This window comes from Tinamus guttatus, unplaced genomic scaffold, assembly GCF_059628265.1.
Source record: "Tinamus guttatus ecotype Peru unplaced genomic scaffold, ASM5962826v1 Tinamus_guttatus_pri_ptg000166l, whole genome shotgun sequence".
NCBI classification, from domain to species: Eukaryota; Metazoa; Chordata; class Aves; order Tinamiformes; family Tinamidae; genus Tinamus; species Tinamus guttatus.
Window position 1 is genome coordinate 50,005 of NW_028288700.1, and position 20,947 is coordinate 70,951.

The 20,947-nt window shown below is 61.0% G+C and overlaps 1 protein-coding gene across 1 annotated transcript; it reads left to right on the forward strand.

Moving 5' to 3' along the window:
• Window positions 1-602: 602 nt before the first annotated feature.
• On the forward strand, window positions 603-20,086 carry LOC104574212 (cyclic AMP-dependent transcription factor ATF-7). The gene is made up of 12 exons (XM_088522811.1): window positions 603-717; window positions 11,116-11,212; window positions 12,698-12,838; window positions 13,057-13,070; window positions 14,132-14,266; window positions 14,421-14,578; window positions 15,810-15,909; window positions 16,252-16,365; window positions 17,103-17,246; window positions 17,971-18,168; window positions 19,055-19,163; window positions 19,923-20,086. The coding sequence occupies exons 1-12, from the start codon at window positions 670-672 to the stop codon at window positions 20,084-20,086; spliced, it is 1,422 nt and encodes a 473-aa protein (XP_088378937.1). The 5' UTR covers window positions 603-669.
• The last annotated feature ends 861 nt before the right edge of the window (window positions 20,087-20,947 follow it).

The following is a 20,947-nucleotide window of genomic DNA, read 5'->3' on the forward strand; positions in this document are numbered from 1 at the left end:
TTGTTATCCGTGGCTATAATCCGTGATAAACTACCCCTGCCACCAGCCTTGTAGTTTACCCACTAGGGAGCCAGATTATTGCCTTGTAAAACGGAGCACCACTCCTATAATCCCTTAATTAATTAAATGACAAATTCGAGCTCTCTCCCATTGAAAATATAACGTGTTTGTGGAGAGGACGTGGATTTATTGGATGGCTCCTCGCCGGCGCTCGCGGCTCCTTCCTGGGAATTGTCACCGGCGGCTCCGCAGAGGGGACAGGGAGAGGCTTGGCCTGTCCTCGCTCTTCCTCATCCCACCACGTTCCCGGGGATGAGGAATTCCATGGATTTCGGCATCCATGGATGCAGGTTTTCCCTCTGTCGCGCGCGTTGGTGGCGCCGAGCGTCGCCGTCGCTTCCCAAACCTCGGACCGCCCGATCCCTCCGCAGCCCCTTCCGAGCATGGAAGCGCCTTCGGGCACGTCCAAACTTGGGAGCAGCCCAAGGCTCACTTAACCCCTGGAATTCCAGCTCCTCGTGCCCAAGCCGGGCCGCAAAGGGCTCCTCCTTCCCTCCAAGTGCTGGTGCCGCTCTGGATGATCTTCCTGTAGCTATTTATTTATTTTTAGCTTATTTAACAGTTTCCTCTTCTCTTTTCTCTCCTCAGCGTCTCTCGGCTGCATGAAATATGGGAGACGACAGGCCGTTTGTGTGCAATGCCCCCGGCTGCGGACAGGTACGTTTACGGAATGCTTTATCGGGCCCGGGAACGCCGTGAATCAAAGCGGCTGTTTTATCGCGGAGCCGAAGGGCTGGAAGGCGGCGTTTTACGGGATCGCCGCGGGTAATCGGATCCCGGGATTCGCAGTGTGTAAATCCACGTTACGAGCGCGCTCCGCCGCCGCTCTTCCGCTCGCGTTTTCCCGGGAACGCGCTCGTCTCTTCCCCCTTCCCGGGCGCTCCGGCGGGATGAGCGCGCCCGTCCCCGGAGCAGCTGGGAATGCGGCAGTTGCCGGGTTGCCATGCGAGCCCCGACGCACGGAGGCTATTTCGGGCTTCCCAAAAAGCCCCCTGCGGATTTTCCCCCCGCGGCCTCCCATCCATCCGCCCTCCTGGCGCGAGTCTCCGTGCTTTTCCATGCATTTCCCGCCTGGAAAGGCACCTTTCCATCCTATCTTCTTTTCCTCCCTTCTTTTTCCCTTTGTAATTCCCCAAAAGCGGAGCTCGGCCTCCTTTCCCAGCGCAGGAGCCCCAATTCCCAACTCCTGGGAGCTTTAGGGCCGTCTGCACCGAAATGCTTGGACCTCCAAACACCGACAAGCGGGACAGGGAAGAGGGAATTGCGGTTTTAACGAGCTCGGAAGCGATCCCCACGCTCGCTGGCCAAAACGGGCCACAAGTTGCCAAATTGTCACAACAGGGGCTCGTTTGGGAGCCCCAAGTGTCCCCAGGGAGCTTTTCCCACCCGGCTCATGCAGTTTTGCAGCGTGTTAGTGCCTGGTGCCTCTGCTGCGGCTCCCCATGGAAATTCCAGCTAATTTGCCAATTTTGCATCCCTGGGGCGTCTCCTCCAAGACTCCCCAGGAATCCGGGAATGCCGTGATTTTTACGGCACGGAAACGACTCCAAAATCTCCAACTCTTGGGGCTCTTCAAAAAACACATTTCTTAGCGACTTTGTAGCCTTCTGCTCATTCTGAAGCTTCGTCTGGAGCGTTTTCTCCCCCTTGCAGGTGATCTCCCTTTTGTTGCTTTTCCCTTTTTTTCCCCCCGTTTGGTAGGCTGCTTTTTATCTTGAACTTCTTTGCCTGTGAAATTGCGCCAGTCATTTATAAAATGTATTAGCCGCATTTGGGCGCTTAATGATGTGAGCACTTCCATCAGACAACCCGAAAAGCGGCTTCAAACAAGCAATTAAGGCAAACAACAATGTATTTAAATTTAATCTCCCGCAATCTCCCACAAATGACATATAAAGGTGGCTGCTTCCCCCTCTCGCTGTTCCAGCCTGCTGCTTATGGGTAATTCTGCCAATTCCTCATGTTCCCGTTGAAATGCCGGAATCCGGGTGATTCATTGCGCTGACCTCGCGCGCGTTCCTGTCCTTCAGGACCTGTTTCAGCCGGCGCGGGCGGTAGGGAACGACGCTCCGAGATTCCATGGGGAATTCGCCGCAGCCCTCGGTTAAGCCGTTCTGCTCCCGTTGGGAAGGAACGAGGGCCTCGTTTCCAGCCTGGAGCTGTCCGGATGCAGCTCCCGCCCGTGGATGTTGTTCCCTTTGGGCACAAGATCCTTCCTGCCGAGGCTCCGTCGCCCCTTAACGATCCTAATTAGGCTAATTAACCGCCTGGAGCTCTGGCTCTTGCCGCAGATCCGTGTCCGGGCGGTTGGGGGGCTCTTCCAAGCAGCAGCTTCATCCCGAGGATGTCCAGGCTCTTTTGCAGGTCCCGCTCCCAGCAGCGCGGCCGCAGATCCATCCAGACCGTCTGGAAAGGGATCTCGGAGCATCCGCCGGGATTCGTGGCCAGGGAGCAGCAGGGGAAGGCTGCCGTGAGCGGGACGGGGCGGTCAGGAGCTTCCAGAACAAAAAGCGATTCCCGGCTGGAAGTTGGAGGGGGCCGAGCGCTGGCTTTGGCTTCGGAAGCGCGTCCTGATCCCGTCCCAGGTTGTCCCGTCGCGAGCGGCTCCTTCAGGTGAGCTCGTGTTCCCAAGGAGCTCTCCGGAGTCCATCCGCTCCCTCCGGAGATGGAGACCCTGGTCTTCAATCCCTGGGGACGGTCGGATCCACCCCGGAATGGCCCGAGCTCCCTGGGAATGGCCCGAGCTTCCTTAAGTGCCTAAAACTCCCGTGGGCGGCAGCAGGATCCAGCGCTTGGGACACATGGAAAAGAGCTGGACTTTTGTGTCCCTCCTCGGAGCACCAGGAGCTTGTCCCCAGCCCCGGGCTTGTCCCCCCACATTCCTGCCCGGAATCTGCCTTTCCTGCTGCTTCTTTGGGAGCGTCGGGTGCATCCTGAGGAACAAAGGCCTCGGGATCGCACAGGACTTGGTGGCCGTGGGGCCCTTTGGCCGCTTTGGGCATCGGGATGGACGCGTGTCACCTCCCGCCAACGCTGCCGCCATCCCAGAATCCCAGGAGCGGGAGAGGTGGGAGCAGGGCCGGGAAGAGGAGCCTGGACACGATTCCTGCAAAGGCAGGTGTGAAATCCGTGCATTTCTATACACACACGTACGTGTGCATTTTCCTCCTTTTGGACAAAAAGGAGGAATCTTTTCCTTCCGCACATTTCCCTTTGGAGCCCTTAGCTGCTTCCCTCCCTCCACACCCAACAGCAGCCCCGTCCTTCTGCACTTTGGGCTTTCCCCCTCTTTTCCTTTATTCTTCCTGCATTAAAAACGCAGGAAAGAAGGGCAGGAGGAGGGAAGCAGCACCCACAATAGCCATTCCTGCCCGTTTGGCTGCCGGGCTCCTGTGCCTGCCATTCCCGCCCGCATCCCGGGAGCTTCCGCTGCTCCGGCACAGCGGCTCCGCGGAAGGCGGCGGGCTCGGCCGAGCCGTGACTTTCACCCGGCCAAAAAACGATGATTTCTCTTTTTTTTTTTTCCCCTCCTTTGCGGTTTATTGTATCCTCTTATCTTGTCATATAATAGAAATAATGTTTATGGCGCCGCGGCCTCAGCATCGCTTGGCATTTAACCAACCTCAAAAGCAGTTTATTGCTTTGTATACTCTGCCGCCGTGACCGTTATCCCTTAAATCTCTATTGCTTTATAATATACGAGGCAACAAACGGCCGGGCCGGGGGGCCGGAGCCGAGGTGCGTTTCTGCGGCTCGGATGATCCAAATGGATATGGATTATCCCTCTTGTGGGAGCACCGGGGCCGAGGAAGGGAAAATGGGAGCCTTTTGGCACCGCCGGCATCTCCTTGTCGCCATTCCCGCTTCCAGGTGGTCACGGAGGCGTCGGGAGCCGCCGGGTGGATGTGGGATCCGCCGTCGGGCCGGGATCGGATCGGGATCGGCTCCGTCGGCGCAGGGAAGGAGTTCGCTCCCTGTCTGCGGCTCCCGCAGTGCCCGAGTATCCGCAGGGGCTGCAGCCCCTTCCGGATAACGGGAATAACACAAAGGAGTCGGGATAGAATATCGGGATAGAATAGCAGAGCGGTCGGTAGGTGCAGCCATCCCTGCACGGCCGGGTTTGTGTCATTCCCTGCTTCCCTCCCCTTCCCACGGGCCGAAGCGGCGATCCTGAAACATTCCCTGCCCCGAAGCTGCCGGCAGCCGCTTTCTGGCTGGGAGAAGATTCCCGAGGGATCTCTCTGCCCCGCTGCCACCCCGGTTCCTGCGGGAGCCGCAGGGTTTTCCTTAAGGAATGGGGGCTCCTTCCGCCCGCGGGTTTAACGGGACAGGGAACAACGATGTCCCGGGGAGCCCGAGCCCCGGCAAAGCGCCGGATCCGCGGGAAGCGCTTCCCGGCGCGGATCCGGCCCCGCGAAATATTAAAATGACAAATGGAGGGTGTTTTAACGAGCGAGCGGGAACGAATCCCTCCTCCGGGCTTTTGTTCGGCCGGCGCGGCGCTTGGCATGCGCGCTCACGTCCGCCTCCGGCCCCGCCGCGCCGTCAACTCCGCTGCTTTCCCCTTTCCCCCCTCCAAATCCAAGGAAACGTCTGCGGCTCCGTGGCGAGGAATTCCGCCCCGGCTTCGCAGCTGCAGCCGGAACGGGAACGCGGGATTGCGGGATTGCGGGATCGTGGGATTGCGGGATCGCGGCGTCGGCTGCGGATTTGCAACGCGGCAGATGCTGCACGAACCCCATGCAAAGGCCTGCAGCAAATCCCGAGGTCGTTAGAGTCCCGAGGTCGTTAGCGACGCCGCGGATTAATTGGGATCGTAACTCACGGCCCGGCGGCGCCGCCCCCGCCTCCGCGGAAGGTGTTTTGGGGAGGCGCGCGGGGAAAAGCTAATTTGGAATAATAATAAGGCTGCGAAGGCATCTGAAACCAGTAAACGTTTATTTTTTACACTCCTATAACTTAAAAACGGCCAAACCAATTTAAACCAAATTGGATAATAAAAAATACTGCTCCTAGGCTGAGCCCCTCTATGCCAAGTTCCAGCCTAGAATGAATTTTTATGGCCAAATTATAAACCCCCTAGAAATGAAGGTTTAAAATGGAAATGTTGACAGACCTTTAACTACAAAAGCGCCATAATAGAACTTCTTCTCCCTCTTTTTCTTTTTTCCCTTTTTTTTTTAAATCCAATGGCTGTTTTAAAATATAATTAAGACTTAAATATTATTTAATGGCAGCGCTTCCCGCCGGTCGGAGCCTCCGTGATTCCCGCTTTGCATTTGCGGCACGCGCGGCCGAGCGCCGGCAGCTGCAGCCGTTCCCGATCCCGCTCTCCAAATTCCCCCTTCCCGGATGCCAAAGCGCAGCCGGAGCCGCTGCCAAAAGGCGGTTTTGGGAACGGCGCCGCTGGCGCAGGGATCCAGCAGGAGCCTCCTGTTTCCTCCGTTATTCCAGTGGGTTTTTGGGATAACAAACAGCCGCTCCGGCACCCGGCAGGTTGTTCCAGGAGGGAAAAGGAAACCGAATCCCTGGTTTTTCTTTATCAACGGCTCCATTTTCCTCCCTGCCTCCTTGCAGGGACTTCCTCTCTCCTCTCTTTCCCTCCTGCCCCATCTCTCCATGCAAAACCGCATCCCGCCGTGCTCGGAATGCCCCGGGATGCTCCGGCCGCACGGTGCGCTGGGAAGCGGAGCCCTCCTTGGCACATTTTGGGCGCTTTTGCGCTGGATTTCTTGGTTTTCCGGAGTTTTTCCTCCCTCCAGGGGCCTGTTGTAAAATTCCCTGTATTATTCTTTAAATCCTCAGAGGGAAAAGGCACCTTCCAGGAGGCAGAAGCGCGGAGCGTCCGCGCGCCGGGAGCGCCCTGCCTTCGGCCTCAGGTTTTTCCCTCCGCTAATCCCAGTTTTCCCCCTCCCGAAGCCGAAACCCTCCCATTTTTCTGCTTTATTTCATTTAGATCCCCCGGGCGCCGTGTTCGGAGCGGAGGGTTCGTTCCCCAGCGCAGGTCGTGGCTCTGTTAATCGTTTACTTATTAATTAAAGGAAGGGGCTCGAGTTTGCGGAAAAGCCGAGCAACTTGTGACCGGAGCAAAGGACGGAGCGGTTGGGAAGTCATGGAGCAGGGAATGCTCGTCTGCTCCGGGCCCGGCCGGTGCTGCTTGCTGCAAACCTCCGTTATCCCTAAAAAACCCGCTCGGGAGCTGCTTTTCCCCGGGTTTCTGTTGTTGTCACTGCTCCCGATGCCGCATCCGCGAGCTCGGAGGAGGAGGAGGAAGGGCCGCGGAGCAGGGGGAAGGGGGGAAATTCCCGGCTCCGGCTCCGCATCCGCCGGCGGCTCCGGCCGCTCCGCCCCCTGCGGCAGCCCTGGGGCTGCGGCTTTGTCCTCCGGCCGCTGCGGCAGCCTCGGAGAAAGGCGGATAAAAAAGCAGGAATCATTCCGGGTCCTTTCCCGAGCGCGCCGTTCCTTGCTTTGGGAATGCCGGGGATTCGGGGGATGCAGGGAATAAGCAGCGCCGCTCATCCCCGTTATCCCGGTCCGTCCTTCCCGCCTTATCCCGGGGGAAAACAGATCCCGGGAGCAGCAGCGGAGAGGCCGAACGGTGCCGGGTTCCTAAATCCCGGCGCTTTCCCGCTCTCCGCCGGCTGTTTCGCTCCGCTAATTTTCTTTCCGACGCCGGCTTGAAACAATAAAAACCCAAAAGGCCCCAAATTCCCCCCCGGAGCGCGGGGGTGCGCGGGGCCCGGCACAACGAGCCGTAAATTATCCGGAAAGCTCCGAGCCGGAGCGGCTCCGCGCACGGAGCAGCGGGAAATCCGGGACGGCGCGCGAGGAGGCGACGCGGGTGCACCCGGATTGCGGGATCGGAGGCGCCCCCTTATCCCAGCCCCTCACCCCGGCCTTAGGCCTGGAGCCGCCGGCTCCGTTGGGCAGAGCTTTCCCTTCCCGACAGGAGGGTTATCCGGGTGCCGCATTCCCTGCTGAGCCGCTGCCGCCGCAGGGATTTTCCTGCACGCGTTTTGGGCGGAAAAGGCGACTTTTAATGGCTGCGTCCATAAGGACCCGTGAAACCGTCGCATCCGTCACCCGCTCCGCGTTATCCCGTCAGCGCCGCGGCGGGAACGTGGCTGGAAGCGGCAGGAAAAGGGGCTGCGGGTGGAACCGCACGGGGGTGGATGCTCAGGAAAAGCTGCTCGCTCCGCTGGGATCTTCCTTGCACTTAAGAGTTTATCCCCTTAATTTTTATTAAGGTGGAAAACGCCATTAAAAGGCTTTGCTGTCGGCTAAGGAGGGGATTAGAGGGGAGCGGAGCCCCCGGATGCGGGAATTGCAGCTGGGGATTCGGCTAATGCCGAGACCCGGGAGCTCCGGAGCGCGCGGCCGGATGAGCCTCCCCGTCGCAATTCCCACCTTCCGAAGGGAGCGCCGGGAGCGATCTGTCCCTCCAAACCTGGCCTGGCTTCCCAGGGAAAAAGCCTTTTGCTTTCCGCAGGCTTTTCCCAAGGAGGAAAAGGCTTTTCCAGGCCTTTGGAAGGAGACGCCATTGCACGGTGGTCGGGAAAAAACGGGATCCGGGGAGAACCCGGCACCGGGAATCTCGGGAGCGAAGGGGGTCACCGAGACCGTCCGTGTGCCGCGGGCGGCGCGGGAAGGGGCAGAACCGGCAAACGCCCCCGTTTCTCCCCTTTTTCCTTTCTTTTCCTTCCCTGACATCCAAGGACGTGCGTGAAATCCCCATCCCTATGGAGCAGGAGAGCTAGTTCGGGCATCCGTGGCCCGGAAAGCCGTGGTGGAAAAGGTGTCCAGGAGGAAGGTGAGGAGGAGGGACACGTTCCTCGTATGCGAGCGGGAAATTGTCACCGTCGGCCCTTCCTCACGGAAGGGCTCCCCTAGGAATAGCGGGAAGATGGAGAGGAGCTACGGAAAGGGCCTATGGAAAGGGCTAATTCCCGCAGCGGGATGCGGAAGGGCCGTCGGTCGAGGTGGGTTGAGGAGGCGCGAGGGCTCCGAGTGCTCCCGGCGGCTCCGCTCGGGATCGCTCCGGGACGGGATCGCTCCGGGACGGGAAGCGCGCGCTCCCCGTTACCGCCTGCCTCCGTGGCCGTGCCGTAATTAACACACCGCGCTAACGACCTTCCCTTTGTGCAGCAGGGCGCGGAGCAGCACGGATCTCCGTATGGATGCGTGGATGTATGTGTGTATATATATATATATATTTCTCTATATGCTCCACCGTGTGGAGGTAAACACCAACTGCATTGCAGCCCCCGCGGCCATTCCCGGCAGCTCGAGCACGGGAAGAGCTCGGGAAGAGTTCCTTGCCCCTTCCAAGGCACGTATATACTATATACCATATACTGTATATTATATACCATATACACACACACGTATGTGTATATGTATATACGATATATATACACACACACATATATATATTATATATTAATATATCCATATATATGTGTGTGTATATATATGTATATATATAATATATACACACACGTATATACACGCACACGTTATATATGTCTGTGTGTGTATATATATTATATATACACACACATGTATATGTTATATATTGTATATACATATGTGTGTGTAAATATGTGTATATATGTATATATAATTATATACACACATGTATATGTCTATGTTATATATTATATATACATATATGTGTGTGTATATGTGTGTGTATATATATATTATATATGTATGTATATGTATTGTATATGTATGTATTATATATGTATATATATGTATATATATTATATATATACACACACATATATGTCTATGTTATATATTATACATACATATGTGTGTATATATGTGTATATATATGTGTATATATATTTTATATATACACACGCACATATGCATATGGTATATATTATATATACATACATGTGTGTGTATATATGTGTGTATATATATGTATATATGTAAAAGGGCCCTGCTCGTGGGAGCCTCAGTGTTGAGCCCGACGCTCCCGGTGTCGGAGCGATCCCGCTCCGAAGGGCCGGGATTTGCCGCCGCATCCCGGGGAATCGCTCGGAACCGCTGGGAAACAAAGAGGCCGGCGGCGCCGTCCGCCCTTGGGCCAGATGGTGCCACGAGCCCTGGGGAGCGGCGCCGCCGGAATGGGAATGCCGATCCCGCTCCGCGCGCTGCCCTTCTGCCAAGGAGGAGCGGGATGGGGCCGCTCTCCTGCGGAAAATCCCTCGGCTCCCCCGTCCCGGCTGCATCCCGCCCAAGCCCGCCGTTATCCTTGGGATAACCCGCGCGGTGCCGGCCCGCGGTAACGGAGGCGTTTCTGGATCCCAAGGGGCTTTTCGGGGCCCTGGCGCTGCCTTTCCCTGGGATCAGCCGGGCAGGAATACCTCCGTTTTCCGCTCGACCTTGGGAAAGCAGCGGATATTCGGCTGCTTCCCTGCGAAGCCCCGTCCCCCCTTTCTCCTTTCCTTGCGGAAAGGCTTGGAGCAAGGGCAGGAGCGCCGCGACTCGCTCGGAATCGCTGATTTTCCAGCGGCTCCTCCGCATCTCCCTGCGCTCCGGCTCGCCGAGGAGCGAGGTGGAAAAATCCCGGCATCGGAAGCTGTTGCGGCATCCGTGGCCGGACCCGGGAAGCGGGAGCATCCCGGCGGCTGCGCCGGGGCTCTCCCCCCTCCAGCCAAGTGCCAAAAAGGTGGAAAAATGCAATTTAGCCCCATTCTTGCTGCATTCTTCCGGAACAACAAGTCTTGGGAGCGCTCTGGCCGACCGGGCCACCTGCTTCCCAGGCCGGGAATTCCCGTCGGCATCGCTCCGAGCGGCTCCGTCGGCACCGGCACGGCTCCATGGCCCGTGCGCCCCTCGGGAGCCCCAAAACGCCCAGGGGGGACTTAACGCCCTTGTTTAAAGGGTACTAAAAGGCACGAGCCCTATTTACTTCATTTAACGCTTAGGAACGCCGTGGAAAAAATTCCGGGGCCGCTCCTCATCCAGGCGCTGCTGGAAGGAGATTAAATATTAACAGCGGCTGCTGCGGCTCTAACTCATCCCGGTTTTCCCCCGTCTCCCCCCGCCGCTCCGCGCTCCGCCGGCAGGGACATGATTTAGCGGCCGCGGCGCGGGGGAACGTGCGCCGCAAGACAGATCGGAGCGCCGGGAAAACGGGGGAAAAAGGGGGAAAAAGGGGAAAACCCACCCCGCAATGCAACAAAAAGAGCGGATATTCGCAATGAATTCGGTGCCTTTTATCACGGGAGCAAAAGCAGCCCCCGCTTTCCCTGCTAAAAGCGGAGTTGGATTTGGGGGGTCGCTCCTTTGTCCCCCTCTTTTGGGTCTCTTTTCTCCCGCCTTTCCGTTTTGCAGCGCGGTTTGCCTTTATATCCATAGATATATGATATATTTTTATCATTTGCCTTTATGCAGATGGATATATGATATGTTTTTATCATTCGGGGTTTTATCATTTGGGTCGTCCCCCCCTTGCACCGATGGGAACGGGGGGCTCGGCCGGCCGCCCGCGGAGCGGAATGGGAGCCCTCGGCCCCCAAAACGGGGGCAATTTCCCCCAAAAGGGGGAAAAGCGGCTGGGAAGGGGCGTCTCGGCGGCACAAAAGCCCCGCGGTGCCTTCGGCCTCGCGCTTTGCCGCAGTCTGTTGCAGCGCCGCAGCCGCCCGCCCTCCTCCTTTATGAGGCTTTAACTCCATCCCTCCCCAGCCCCTTGCATTTTATGGCCCCGGCCCCGGTTTTGGGGCCTTTTTTGCTCCCCGAAGCCCCGGGGTTTCCTGTTTCCATCAACCGCAGTGCCGGCTCCGTCCGGAAAAGCCCCAAAGCGGAAAAATTCCCCCCTCTGTGAGCCCCGGAGCAGCTCCGCGTTTCGGCAGCGCCTGCACAAGGGATGATTCCAAAGAAACGTCCCCTTTGCTTAACAGTGTCCCCCTTTTTCCCCGCAGGTTCCCCAAGATCCCATCCTCGGGCCGCTCCATAAAACACCAACCTCCTCGCCGCCCCGTTTCCCAAAAACGCCTGTTTTTTTCCCTCACCGTTTCCCAAATTGTTTCGTTTCAGAGGTTTACAAACGAGGACCACCTGGCGGTTCATAAACACAAGCATGAGATGACATTGAAATTCGGCCCCGCGCGCACCGACTCGGTCATCATCGCAGGTACGCGGCGCGGACCGGGCAAAACGCTGCCATTAATGCGACGTGACGGCAAGATTAATACCGGGCACCAGCTGCGCCGCGAAACGTCCCTGCCTCCCATAAAAACCTCCTGTGATCTGCATTTAATCAGGAGGAAAGCAAAGCCAGAGCCTTCCAAGTTTCTATTTTTTTTTCCCTTTTTTTTTCCCCTCTTTTTTATGGTAGTATCAGGTTTTGTGGGTTCCCCCCCCTCCTTTTTGCGGCTCTCGCCCTTTTTATTAAAGCCGGGAGATTTACGGGCAAAACGGGCTGGCGCGTTTGTGCCTGGGCTTCGAGGAGGACGAACGGAGCCTGCGGACGCGGCCTCCTTCCCGAGACCCCGGGGTCGCTTTTCCCGAGCGTTTAGGTTAATAAATCCCGATGCCTCCGAGCGCGTCCGCGGCGCTGGCTCCGTGCAGCCCTTGGAGCCGCCGCAGGAAAACGCGCGTCCGTCTGTCCATCCCGGGCAAGGTCTCCTTCATTCCCGGGGCTCATCCTTGTTCCCAGGGCTCATCCCGCTTCCCGGGGCTCATCCCGCTTCCCAGGGCTCATCCCGCTTCCCGGGGCTCATCCGCAGCCCGGCTCGGGGGCTGCTTTAGGACCCGGTGCCGCCGTTCGGCGCTGCCTTTGCTGCAGGGGCAGGAAGCGGCTCCCGGGGCTCCATAATTCAGTGCAGGTTTCAGCGGTGACGGATTCGGGGGGCGCCCCCGAGGTCTCTCCCCCCATTCCCAAATGGGATGCGGAGGGAGCGCGGCGGCTTTCCCGCCACAAACCCCACATTCCACGTGAGCAAATTCCCACGTCCAGGTAAGGTCCCTGCGGCTCCGGCAGCGCCACGAGTTCAACAGGTCTCGTGGAGACGCCCCGGTTTTAGCCACCTGCTCCAGGGCGAAACCCAGAAAAATCCGCTCCCGTTTTGGGTCCAAACCCCCCAAATCGGCTGCTGGACGTCGCCCCTCGGCTCGTGCCACCGGGACAAGCCGGAATCGCGGGGCTGGCCGGCGCCAGGGACGTTGCCTGCCGGGTTTGTGGCCAAAGGGATCGGGATATCAGCGCGTCGACAGGACGGAAAAGCGGCCCCGGAGGGCTGGGAATGGCGAGCGCTCCCTCGGAGCCGCCCGGCCGCGCGTCCCCGCTCCGCTCGCCCTGCCGTGGCCACGTTATTTTAAGATCCGCTTTTCCAGGGACACCCCGGGATCAAATCCCAGCTTTTCGCATCCTTGCGGACGGCAGAAACCCCAGGATGGGAAGGGATGGGGTGGGAAACAGCCCCCAGGCAGGAGTCTGCCCGCAGTGCTGCGATTTGATTCCTCATTTCTGTTTCCAACAAAATGGACCAAAATTAGGATTTTCCTCTTTCCAAATGGCTTTTTCTCAGTGCAGCTCTCCCCAGGAGCCTCCAGAGAGGATGAGGGTGGTTTCAATGCATTTTCCAGCCCCTGTTTTTCCCTGTTTTCCCCCAAACAGACCAGACGCCGACGCCGACCCGCTTCCTGAAGAACTGCGAGGAGGTCGGGCTGTTCAACGAGCTGGCCAGCTCCTTCGAGCACGAGTTCAAGAAGGCTGCCGAGGATGACGAGAAGAAGGCAAGGGACGAAGGCTGCGCGAGCGCGGGGGCAACGCGCCAGGCGTTCCCGTTCCCGCTTCGAACGCATCCCAAATTTCTCACATTGCGGCAAGGAGAGGGCCAAGATGAGGCAAAACGGGGGCAAAATCCAGCCTTTTTGGGGCTCGGCATCCTAAAACAAGCCAAGACGGGGCTGCAAACGGGGGGTGTCTCCTGACAAAGCTGCCTCGGATGCCGGCGGCATCGGAGCTCGTGGGAGAGCAGCTAATTGGGGCCGTTGTCCCTAATTGTCCTTGTCCCGCTCGCGGCGCTCCCGCACGTTCCCTGTCTCCATCCATATCCAGGCAGCTCGGGAACGAGCGGCGGCGGCGCCGCGTAAATCATCCCCGCGGCGGCCGGGGACAACCCTGCCGTTTCCATCCTCTTCCCCCCGCTCCCAGGCGCCGGGAAGCGGGAAGGGCTGCGGAATTCCGCTGCCCTTTGTTCTCCGGCGCAGGCGGCTCCGCGGTCCAGCCGGGCGAGACCACCCGGAGCCTCGTGGCCCTCGGGGTTGATTTTATTATTATTATTAGCATTATTATTATTATTTCCCCCCTCAGGATGCCTGCGGTCGAGCGGTGGCCGCCGGGCGAACGCGGGAAAGCGTCGCCCCTTCCTAGGAAATCCCATCCCCGCGTTCAGCTGGAAGCGGGGAGCAAAGTCCCCCTTTCCGCGCACGTCCCGTCCCCTTTTTCCCCTCCGCTTCCCAGGGTGGCCCCGGCACCAGCCTGTTAATTAAAAGCAGAGGCTTCCCTGGAGACGCTTGCAGGGCCTTTCCCGGCCGTTAATCCCGTCTCCTTTGGCATTCCCGACGCCGCAGCGCTGCCGAGCAGGGCAGGTAAACGGCTCCTTGCTGGAGCTGGACTGTCCATAACCATCCCTGGACTCCAAATCCCTCCTGATGTTCAACACGGGGCAAACAGGTCCGACCCGAGGGAGAATGGGGCAAAATCCGGCGCCCGGGTTTGCGTTTTTGGGCCGCCCGTAGCTCTTTGCTGCCCCGGGGTTGTTGGAGCAACAACAGCTCTGCCCTCCTGCGCGGGACCCTTTTCCGCAGTAAGGAAACCCCAAAAATCCCCATGGAAAAAGCTGGGAAGCCACCAAACGGTGCCACGTGCGGCAGGGACCGTCCTGCCAGGGCCTCCGTGTCGCTCCGGACGGAGCCGTCGCGGCCTCGCGCGCTGCTCGAGTCCACATAAACCATGGGAGTTCGGGGTTCCCGTGCGGAGCGAGCGGGATTTCGGGATGTTCCTCCGAGCTAATCGGCGCTTCCGCTGCCTTCGTGTCCCCCGCAGAGCGCCGGAGCCCTGGACATGTCGCTGCCCTCCACCCCGGACATCAAGATCAAGGAGGAGGAGCCGGTCGAGGTGGACTCGTCCCCTCCGGACAGCCCCGCGTCGAAGCCGCCGTCGCCCCAGAGCAAGGACAAGGTAGGGCCACTTCGCCCTCGGCCTTTCCGTCCGGGTCCCCGTTTCCATTTCGCCTTCCGTTTTGCTTCTAAGCCGCCGGATTTGCTTGGAAACCGTCGGGAAGAGCCCGCGGGGCTGGCGAGGCCGATCCGTAATGGCCCGTGTCCCCGTTTAGGAGACGTCCTCCAAGCCCGTGATCGTGCCCACGCCGACGCCGACCATCGTGCGGCCGGGCTCGCTGCCGCTGCACCTGGGCTACGAGCCGCTGCCGCCGACGCTGCCGTCGCCGACCTCCGTCATCACCCAGGCGCCCCCTTCCAACCGGCAGCTCGGGTAAGGGATCCCGCTCTTCCCGATCCGGCGGCATTCCGGGCGCTAACGGACTTCCCGGCATCCCCGAGGGCTCTGGGATCCGCTCGGGCAGCTGCCGCCTCCGGAACGCGGCCTGTCCTCCACCCAGCAGCCCTGGGCTGGGGCAGATCTGCTCCTTTTTGCCCCTTTTGGCCCCTTTTGGCCCCTTTTGCTCCTTTTTGCCCCTTTTTGCCCCTTTTTGCCCCTTTTTGCCCCTGGTTTTGCATTCAGCGGTCCGCACCGCTGGGAAGCCCCATCCCCGCACGGAGGAGCCTGCAGGATGCGGGAGATGCCTTCAAACCCCTCGGGAGAGCGTGTTCATCCCCCCTTCTCTCCGAGGGCTGCAGGATTCCTCGTTAGCCGCAGTCCGGCCTCTCGCTAACGACCTCGTTCGGGCCGACTCCCTGCCCGTTCGTTTGGGCGCTCTCGGTTCACATTTTTTGGCCTTTTTTTTATTTTGCTTTTGCTTTTGACCCCCCCGGCCCCATCAATCCCTCCCGGGTGACGGAAGGTTTTAAATCCCGTCTGGGGTTAAGTGGCCGTGCCGGGTTTCCGAAGGGCGTTCGCATTCCTTTCGGTAACCCGGAGCGCGTCGGAAGCATCTCGCCCGCGCCCGGAGAAGGGGGAAAAGCCGCTGGAATTGTCGGCCCTGCCCGTTTCCCGCTCCGAGCTGCATTCCCTGCGTCTCCTCTCCGTGCCCGGAGCAGAGCCCCATCCGTGCGTTTCCCCGGCTCCCGGAGGAGGCAGGTTTGGAGCTGAGCTCCTCCAGAGGCGGCATCCCGGCAAATCCGCTCTTTTCCCAGCTCTCCTCTGCCTCCATCCGGCCTCCCGCCGCGCTGCCGCGAGCGGAGCGGAGCGGCCCTTCCCGGGGGGAGAGGTTTCCTTCCTCCCGTTTCGGCTCCGCTCTTCCCGAGCCGCCGCATCCGGCCGGCACTGGCGGCCTCGGCTCCGTATTCCCGTTTTTTAGGGAGAAATACAATCCCTGGGAAACACGGAGCTCGCTGCCGGCAAAGCTCCCGTGCGAGCTCCCCGAGCGGGACGATGCCGGGAAGCCGGAGCCGCTTCCGTGTCCCCCGAGCAGCGGCCAGGAGAGCTTTTCCATGTGGGATCGTGTTCTCCGCACGACGGAAAACTGCCCTCCATTCCCTAACGCGGAGTTAACGGGTGTAAACGGCGCCGCCGGTTGCGCTAATCCGCATGGATCTGTCTCCAGGTCTCCCACGGGATCCCTCCCGCTCGTGGTGCAGCTCCCCAACGGACAGACCATGCCGGTGCTGCCCGGCCCCGCCGTGCAGATGCCGTCCGTGATATCGGTAAAACGGGAATCCGCCCGGGATGGGGCTGGATGGGGAGCGTGGGGGGAGCCGGCCCTGGCACGGAGCCGCTGGAAAGCAGCTCCGTGCCCGGACAGATGGCTCGTGCCGTCCGTGCGCGCTGGGATCGGCGGGAAGCAGCCCGGATCAGCTGCTTCCATTTGGAACGGCGCGCTCCGAGCGAAAGCGCTCGAGCTTGCCGGGAACGTGGTGGGATTCGGAGGCCAGGAAAACCGCCCCGGCCTGGCCGGCGCGCTCGGAAATGGGGTTTGCTCGGGGGCTTATTCCAGAGCGGGAAGTGTCCTTGGGCTTCCCGAATCCACGTGTTGTTTCTCCCGTTAGCTGGCTCGACCCGTGTCCATGGTGCCGAACATTCCCGGGATTCCCGGGCCGCCCGTCAACAGCAGCGGCTCCATTTCGCCCTCGGGGCTCCCGGCGCACTCGGAAGCCAAAATGGTGAGTGCCCCAACGGGGACGTCCCCAGACCGGAGGGACAAACCTCAGCCGTGTCCTAACGCGGCTCCCGACGGGACAAACGCGGCTTTGGGGAAGCAGGAACCCCGTGGGGATCCACCAGGCTGCGGCTCCCATCGCATCCCAGTTCAGCATCCACAGGATTCCCGGGCGCATTAGGGCGAGGATGGAATGGGGATGGGAACGCCAGCTGGGAAGTGGATCGGTGCCGGCCATTCTGGGATGCGGATCGGTGCCAGCTGTTCCGGGATGGGGATCGGTGCCAGCAATTCCGGGATGCGGATCGGTGCCAGCCGTTCCGGGATGCGGATTGGTGCCAGCCATTCCGGGATGTGGATCGGTGCCAGCCATTCTGGGATGCGGATCGGTGCCAGCCATTCTGGGATGCGGATCGGTGCTAGCAATTCCGGGATGCGAATCGGTGCCAGCCATTCTGGGATGCGGATTGGTGCCGGCCATTCCGGGATGCGGGTCGGTGCTAGCAATTCCGGGATGCAGATCGGTACTAGCAATTCTGGGATGCGGATCGGTGCCAGCCGTTCCGGGATGGGGATCGGTGCCAGCCATTCCGGGATGCGGACACCTTTCCGCTCGGGCTCCGGGTGGGAATGTCCGGACAGGCCAGATGGCTCCGGCATGGGTTTGGGTCGGGATCCTCCCTCCCGTCCCCGCGGAGCAGCGTGCCGAGCCGGTCCCCGCTGTCCCCGTGTCCCCTGCAGAGGCTGAAGGCCACCCTGACGTCCTCCTCGCTCAACGGCAGCGGCCTGGCGGTGCCCACGGCCAGCACGATGGTGACGGCCCGGCCGGAGCAGAGCCAGGTCCTCGCGCAGCACCCGGACGCGCCGTCCCCGGCCCAGCCGCAGGTCGGTCCCCACGGAGACGCCGGCGGCTCCCGGGATTTGGGGAGGAGAGGGGAAACCTTCCAGCATCCCAGAACGCAGCAAAAACCTGACGTTTTTTCCCGTGCACTTTGGCAATTTTGCTACAAATGCCCCCAAACCGGACCCAAACCATCAGCAACGCGTTTGCTTGCCAACGCTCCGGAGTTGGGAAACGACTATTTTCCCTCTCTCCTTCCCGCTCAATTCCGGGGCTTAAACGCTCCCCATCAGCTCGCCTGGCTCCTGCCAAGCGGAATGCCAGCTTCCCGGCGGGATGGCCACCTGCTCCGCCGCTGGAGAGCCTGCCAGCACTTTAATATCCATATGCTGCGCTCGGCATCGCGGCCGCGCTCCGTCCTTCGCCTCTCCGGGCGCCCCTTTGGCTGGACATGTCCGAGGGGGACAGTTTAACCCTGAGGAATTCTGAAGGGAAATTGGCCGCTCCGAAGGCGGCAGCGCCGCGACTTGCTCGGATGCGGCGGAGCGGCACTGGCTGCTCCCGGCTCTGCAGCTGGAATTTTCCCCCTCCCGGCGGCTGCCGCGGGGTGGGAAGCTCCGGAGCTGCAGTAAAACGAGTTCCTTGCAGAGCTTTGGAATTGGAAGGGTGTTGTTTTCCCGGAGGCTGCGGAGCGCCGCGGGGAGAAACCCCCGGGATGCTCCCGCCGTCCCAGCGCGTATCCGCGTATCCGTGCGCCCTTCCCGGCAGGTTTCCCCGGCGCAGCCCACGCCGAGCACGGGCGGGCGGCGCCGGCGGACGGCGGACGAGGACCCGGACGAGCGGCGGCAGCGCTTCCTGGAGCGGAACCGCGCGGCCGCGTCGCGCTGCCGCCAGAAGCGCAAGCTCTGGGTGTCCTCCCTGGAGAAGAAGGCCGAGGAGCTCACGAGCCAGAACATCCAGCTGAGCGTGAGTGCGCGGAGCGGCGTTCCCGCTCCCTGGTCCCCATCCCGTTGTTCGGGATGAGCTCCGGGAAGAGCTGCCGTTGGGGTTGTGCCGTGAAGGCAGCACCCGGCGCCGGGAGCAGAGCCTGGAAATCCCAGGAAGCGGCTCTAGGGATGCTCCCCGGAGCCGGGAAGAGCTCTCTGCTGCCCCAATCCCATTCCCACATCCCGGCCCTGGAACGGAGGCGAGTGGGGAGGCTCTGCAGCCACCACCGGCGCCCGGAGCTGTGCGGATTCCTCCGGGAATCGGAGCTTCCTGATTTCCAGGAACCTGATTCCTGATTTCCAGGACGTCTGCCGGCAACGTCCTCCCATCCCGCTGCGGAGCCTCCTTAGGGCTCCAAACTCCCGTCCGTTCCGGCCTTTTTCTTGCTATTGGCTCCTGTGCCAGGACTTTTTCTCTAGCCCTGACCAGGGTATTTTTATTCCCTTCCCAAGATAATTACGGAAACTGTTTCCCGGGGCAGTTTTGTGACACAATGGACCGGCTTTCGGCTCCTTCTCCAAACCTTGGAGCCCTTTAGCATTCCATTGGCTTCCTGGTGAAATGGTGACCTGAAAAGCTTTGGAGATTTGGGAAGAAAAGCTTTGGAGATTTGGGCACAAAGCTTTGGAGATTCGGGCACAAAGCTTTGGAGATTTGGACATTTTTATCTTGGAGCAGCCAAAAGGAGGGGAATGAAGACCCAGTCGGGTGGGAGACGGCGGCTCTGGTGGGAGAGGGGATGCCCCAGGGGCTGGAGAAGTAGCCCCAAACTTGGTGTTTTGGGGCCAGCAACTCTTCAGTTGAGGCTAGTGAACGTTCCGGGCGTGCGGATCGCGTGTCCCACGCGTCCCCGTGTCCCCCGCAGAACGAGGTGACGCTGCTGCGCAACGAGGTGGCCCAGCTCAAGCAGCTCCTGCTGGCCCACAAGGACTGTCCCGTCACGGCGCTGCAGAAGAAGACCCAGGGCTACCTCGGTGAGTGGCGGCGGCTCCGGCGGCTCCGCGCGCTCCGGGTGTGGGATACGGAGCTCCCTCCCGGCTCCGTGCGCTCTGGGTGCGGGACACGGAGCTCCCTCCTGGCTCCCGTTGGGCCTCCAGCCTCCCCAAAAGCCTCCAAGCCGGAGGCAGGAAGGGCCAAGCTCCATAATTGACCCCATCCACATCCCTTTCTCCACAAGTCCCATTGGAAGCAGCCTCTTGCCTCCCTTTTTCCTTAGGGCTCAACACAACGGCTGCGTTTTCCGCCTGTCACCTCCGCAGTGACAGTCGGACGCTGCCACAGCGGCACCCACAAAAAAGTGGGTTTTTCCCGTTGACTTCCCGAGTTTCCACTCGCTGTTGTTGTTATTCCTCTGCTCCAAAGAGAGGAATTCGTCACCTTTCTGAGTAACAACAGGGTGATTCCCATGGCCCCATTCCATGCCCATGCGGATGCTGCTCCAGCAGCGTTTCCCAGCGGGATGGAAGCAGCCGCATGGTCCTTACGCCCTGTGTTACATCCGTTTTATTCCCACTCCCCAGCAGCAGAATTCCAGGGGGGAATCCTCAGGATCCAGCCTGGTGAGCTGCCATTCCCCTAGGGCTCAGCAGCTCCATTATTTTCCTTGGAAAGGGCCTAGGGAGGGTGTTAACCAACCCCAGCGCGTCGCAGGGGCGGCCGGGCTCTCCGGGCGCATCCCGGCGCATCCCGGCGCATCCCGGCGCGTCCCGCTGAGCGCTGCCGTGTTCCCGCAGAGAGCCCCACGGAGAGCGCGGAGGCGGCGGGCTCCCCGGCGGCGGCGTCGCGCTCGGCGGCCGAGGCCGTGGCCACGTCGGTGCTGGCGCACATGGCGAGCCAGCGGACAGAGCTGAGCGCGCCCGTCATCGTGGCGCCGCGCTCGCAGCCCGCGGGCCGGTGATGGCGCCGCTTCCCGCCACGGATCCCGAGGGACGCTCCGCGCGGAGCCGCCGGCGCCGGGGGAGCCGCTCGCGTTAACACTAAACCCGGATCCCGGGAATGCCGCGGCCGCCCGGGCTCCCCCGCCGCGCCGGCCGCTTCCCGCCCGCTCCGAACGGACTCGTGGGACGCTCGGAACGCTCCATCCCGGCCGCGCCGCGGCCGCCCTGCGTCTTCCGCACAGTCGGACCCTGTTGGGAGCCGCGGGACAGGCGGCCCGGGAGGGCGGCAACAGGCGGAGCCGGCCGCTCCGCGCGGGACCCTACAAGTGGTGGCCTTAACCGCGCGCCGGTGCCCGGAGCCGCGGGAGCTGCCGGGGGCGCCGCTCCGGATCCGGCTCCGAGGATCCGCGGATCCCCCGCCCGCCGTCCCGGCCCCGCGGCGCCGCTCGCTGCTTCCTCAGGTTTTCCAAGACTTCCCGGCCCCGCCGGAGCTTCCCGCGTTTCACCCTCTTCCGACGGCTCCGGGTGCCACTCGGGACTGCGGAACGCAGCCCGGAGCCGCCTCCTCCCTCGGAGACGCCGCGGGAATAGGGAAGAGCCGTGACTCCGGATTCAGCCCTTTGGGAAAGGCCCGGAGCCGCTCGCTCCGCCGGGATGAGCGATCCCGCTGCCGTCGGAGCGCTCCGGAGGCAGCTCCCGGGCCGCGTCGGAGCGGCACGGAGCCGGTTCCGCGTTCCCGGCGGGACGGAGGCGCCGCCGCTGCATTTGGGAGCATTTCAGGAAATTTAAGTGTCCAGAGCTCGGGTTTCCCACCCCATCCTGCCTCCGGCTGCGGATTAGGGAGAGGCCGGCCCGGAGCCGGCGCTCCGGCCGTTCCCAGC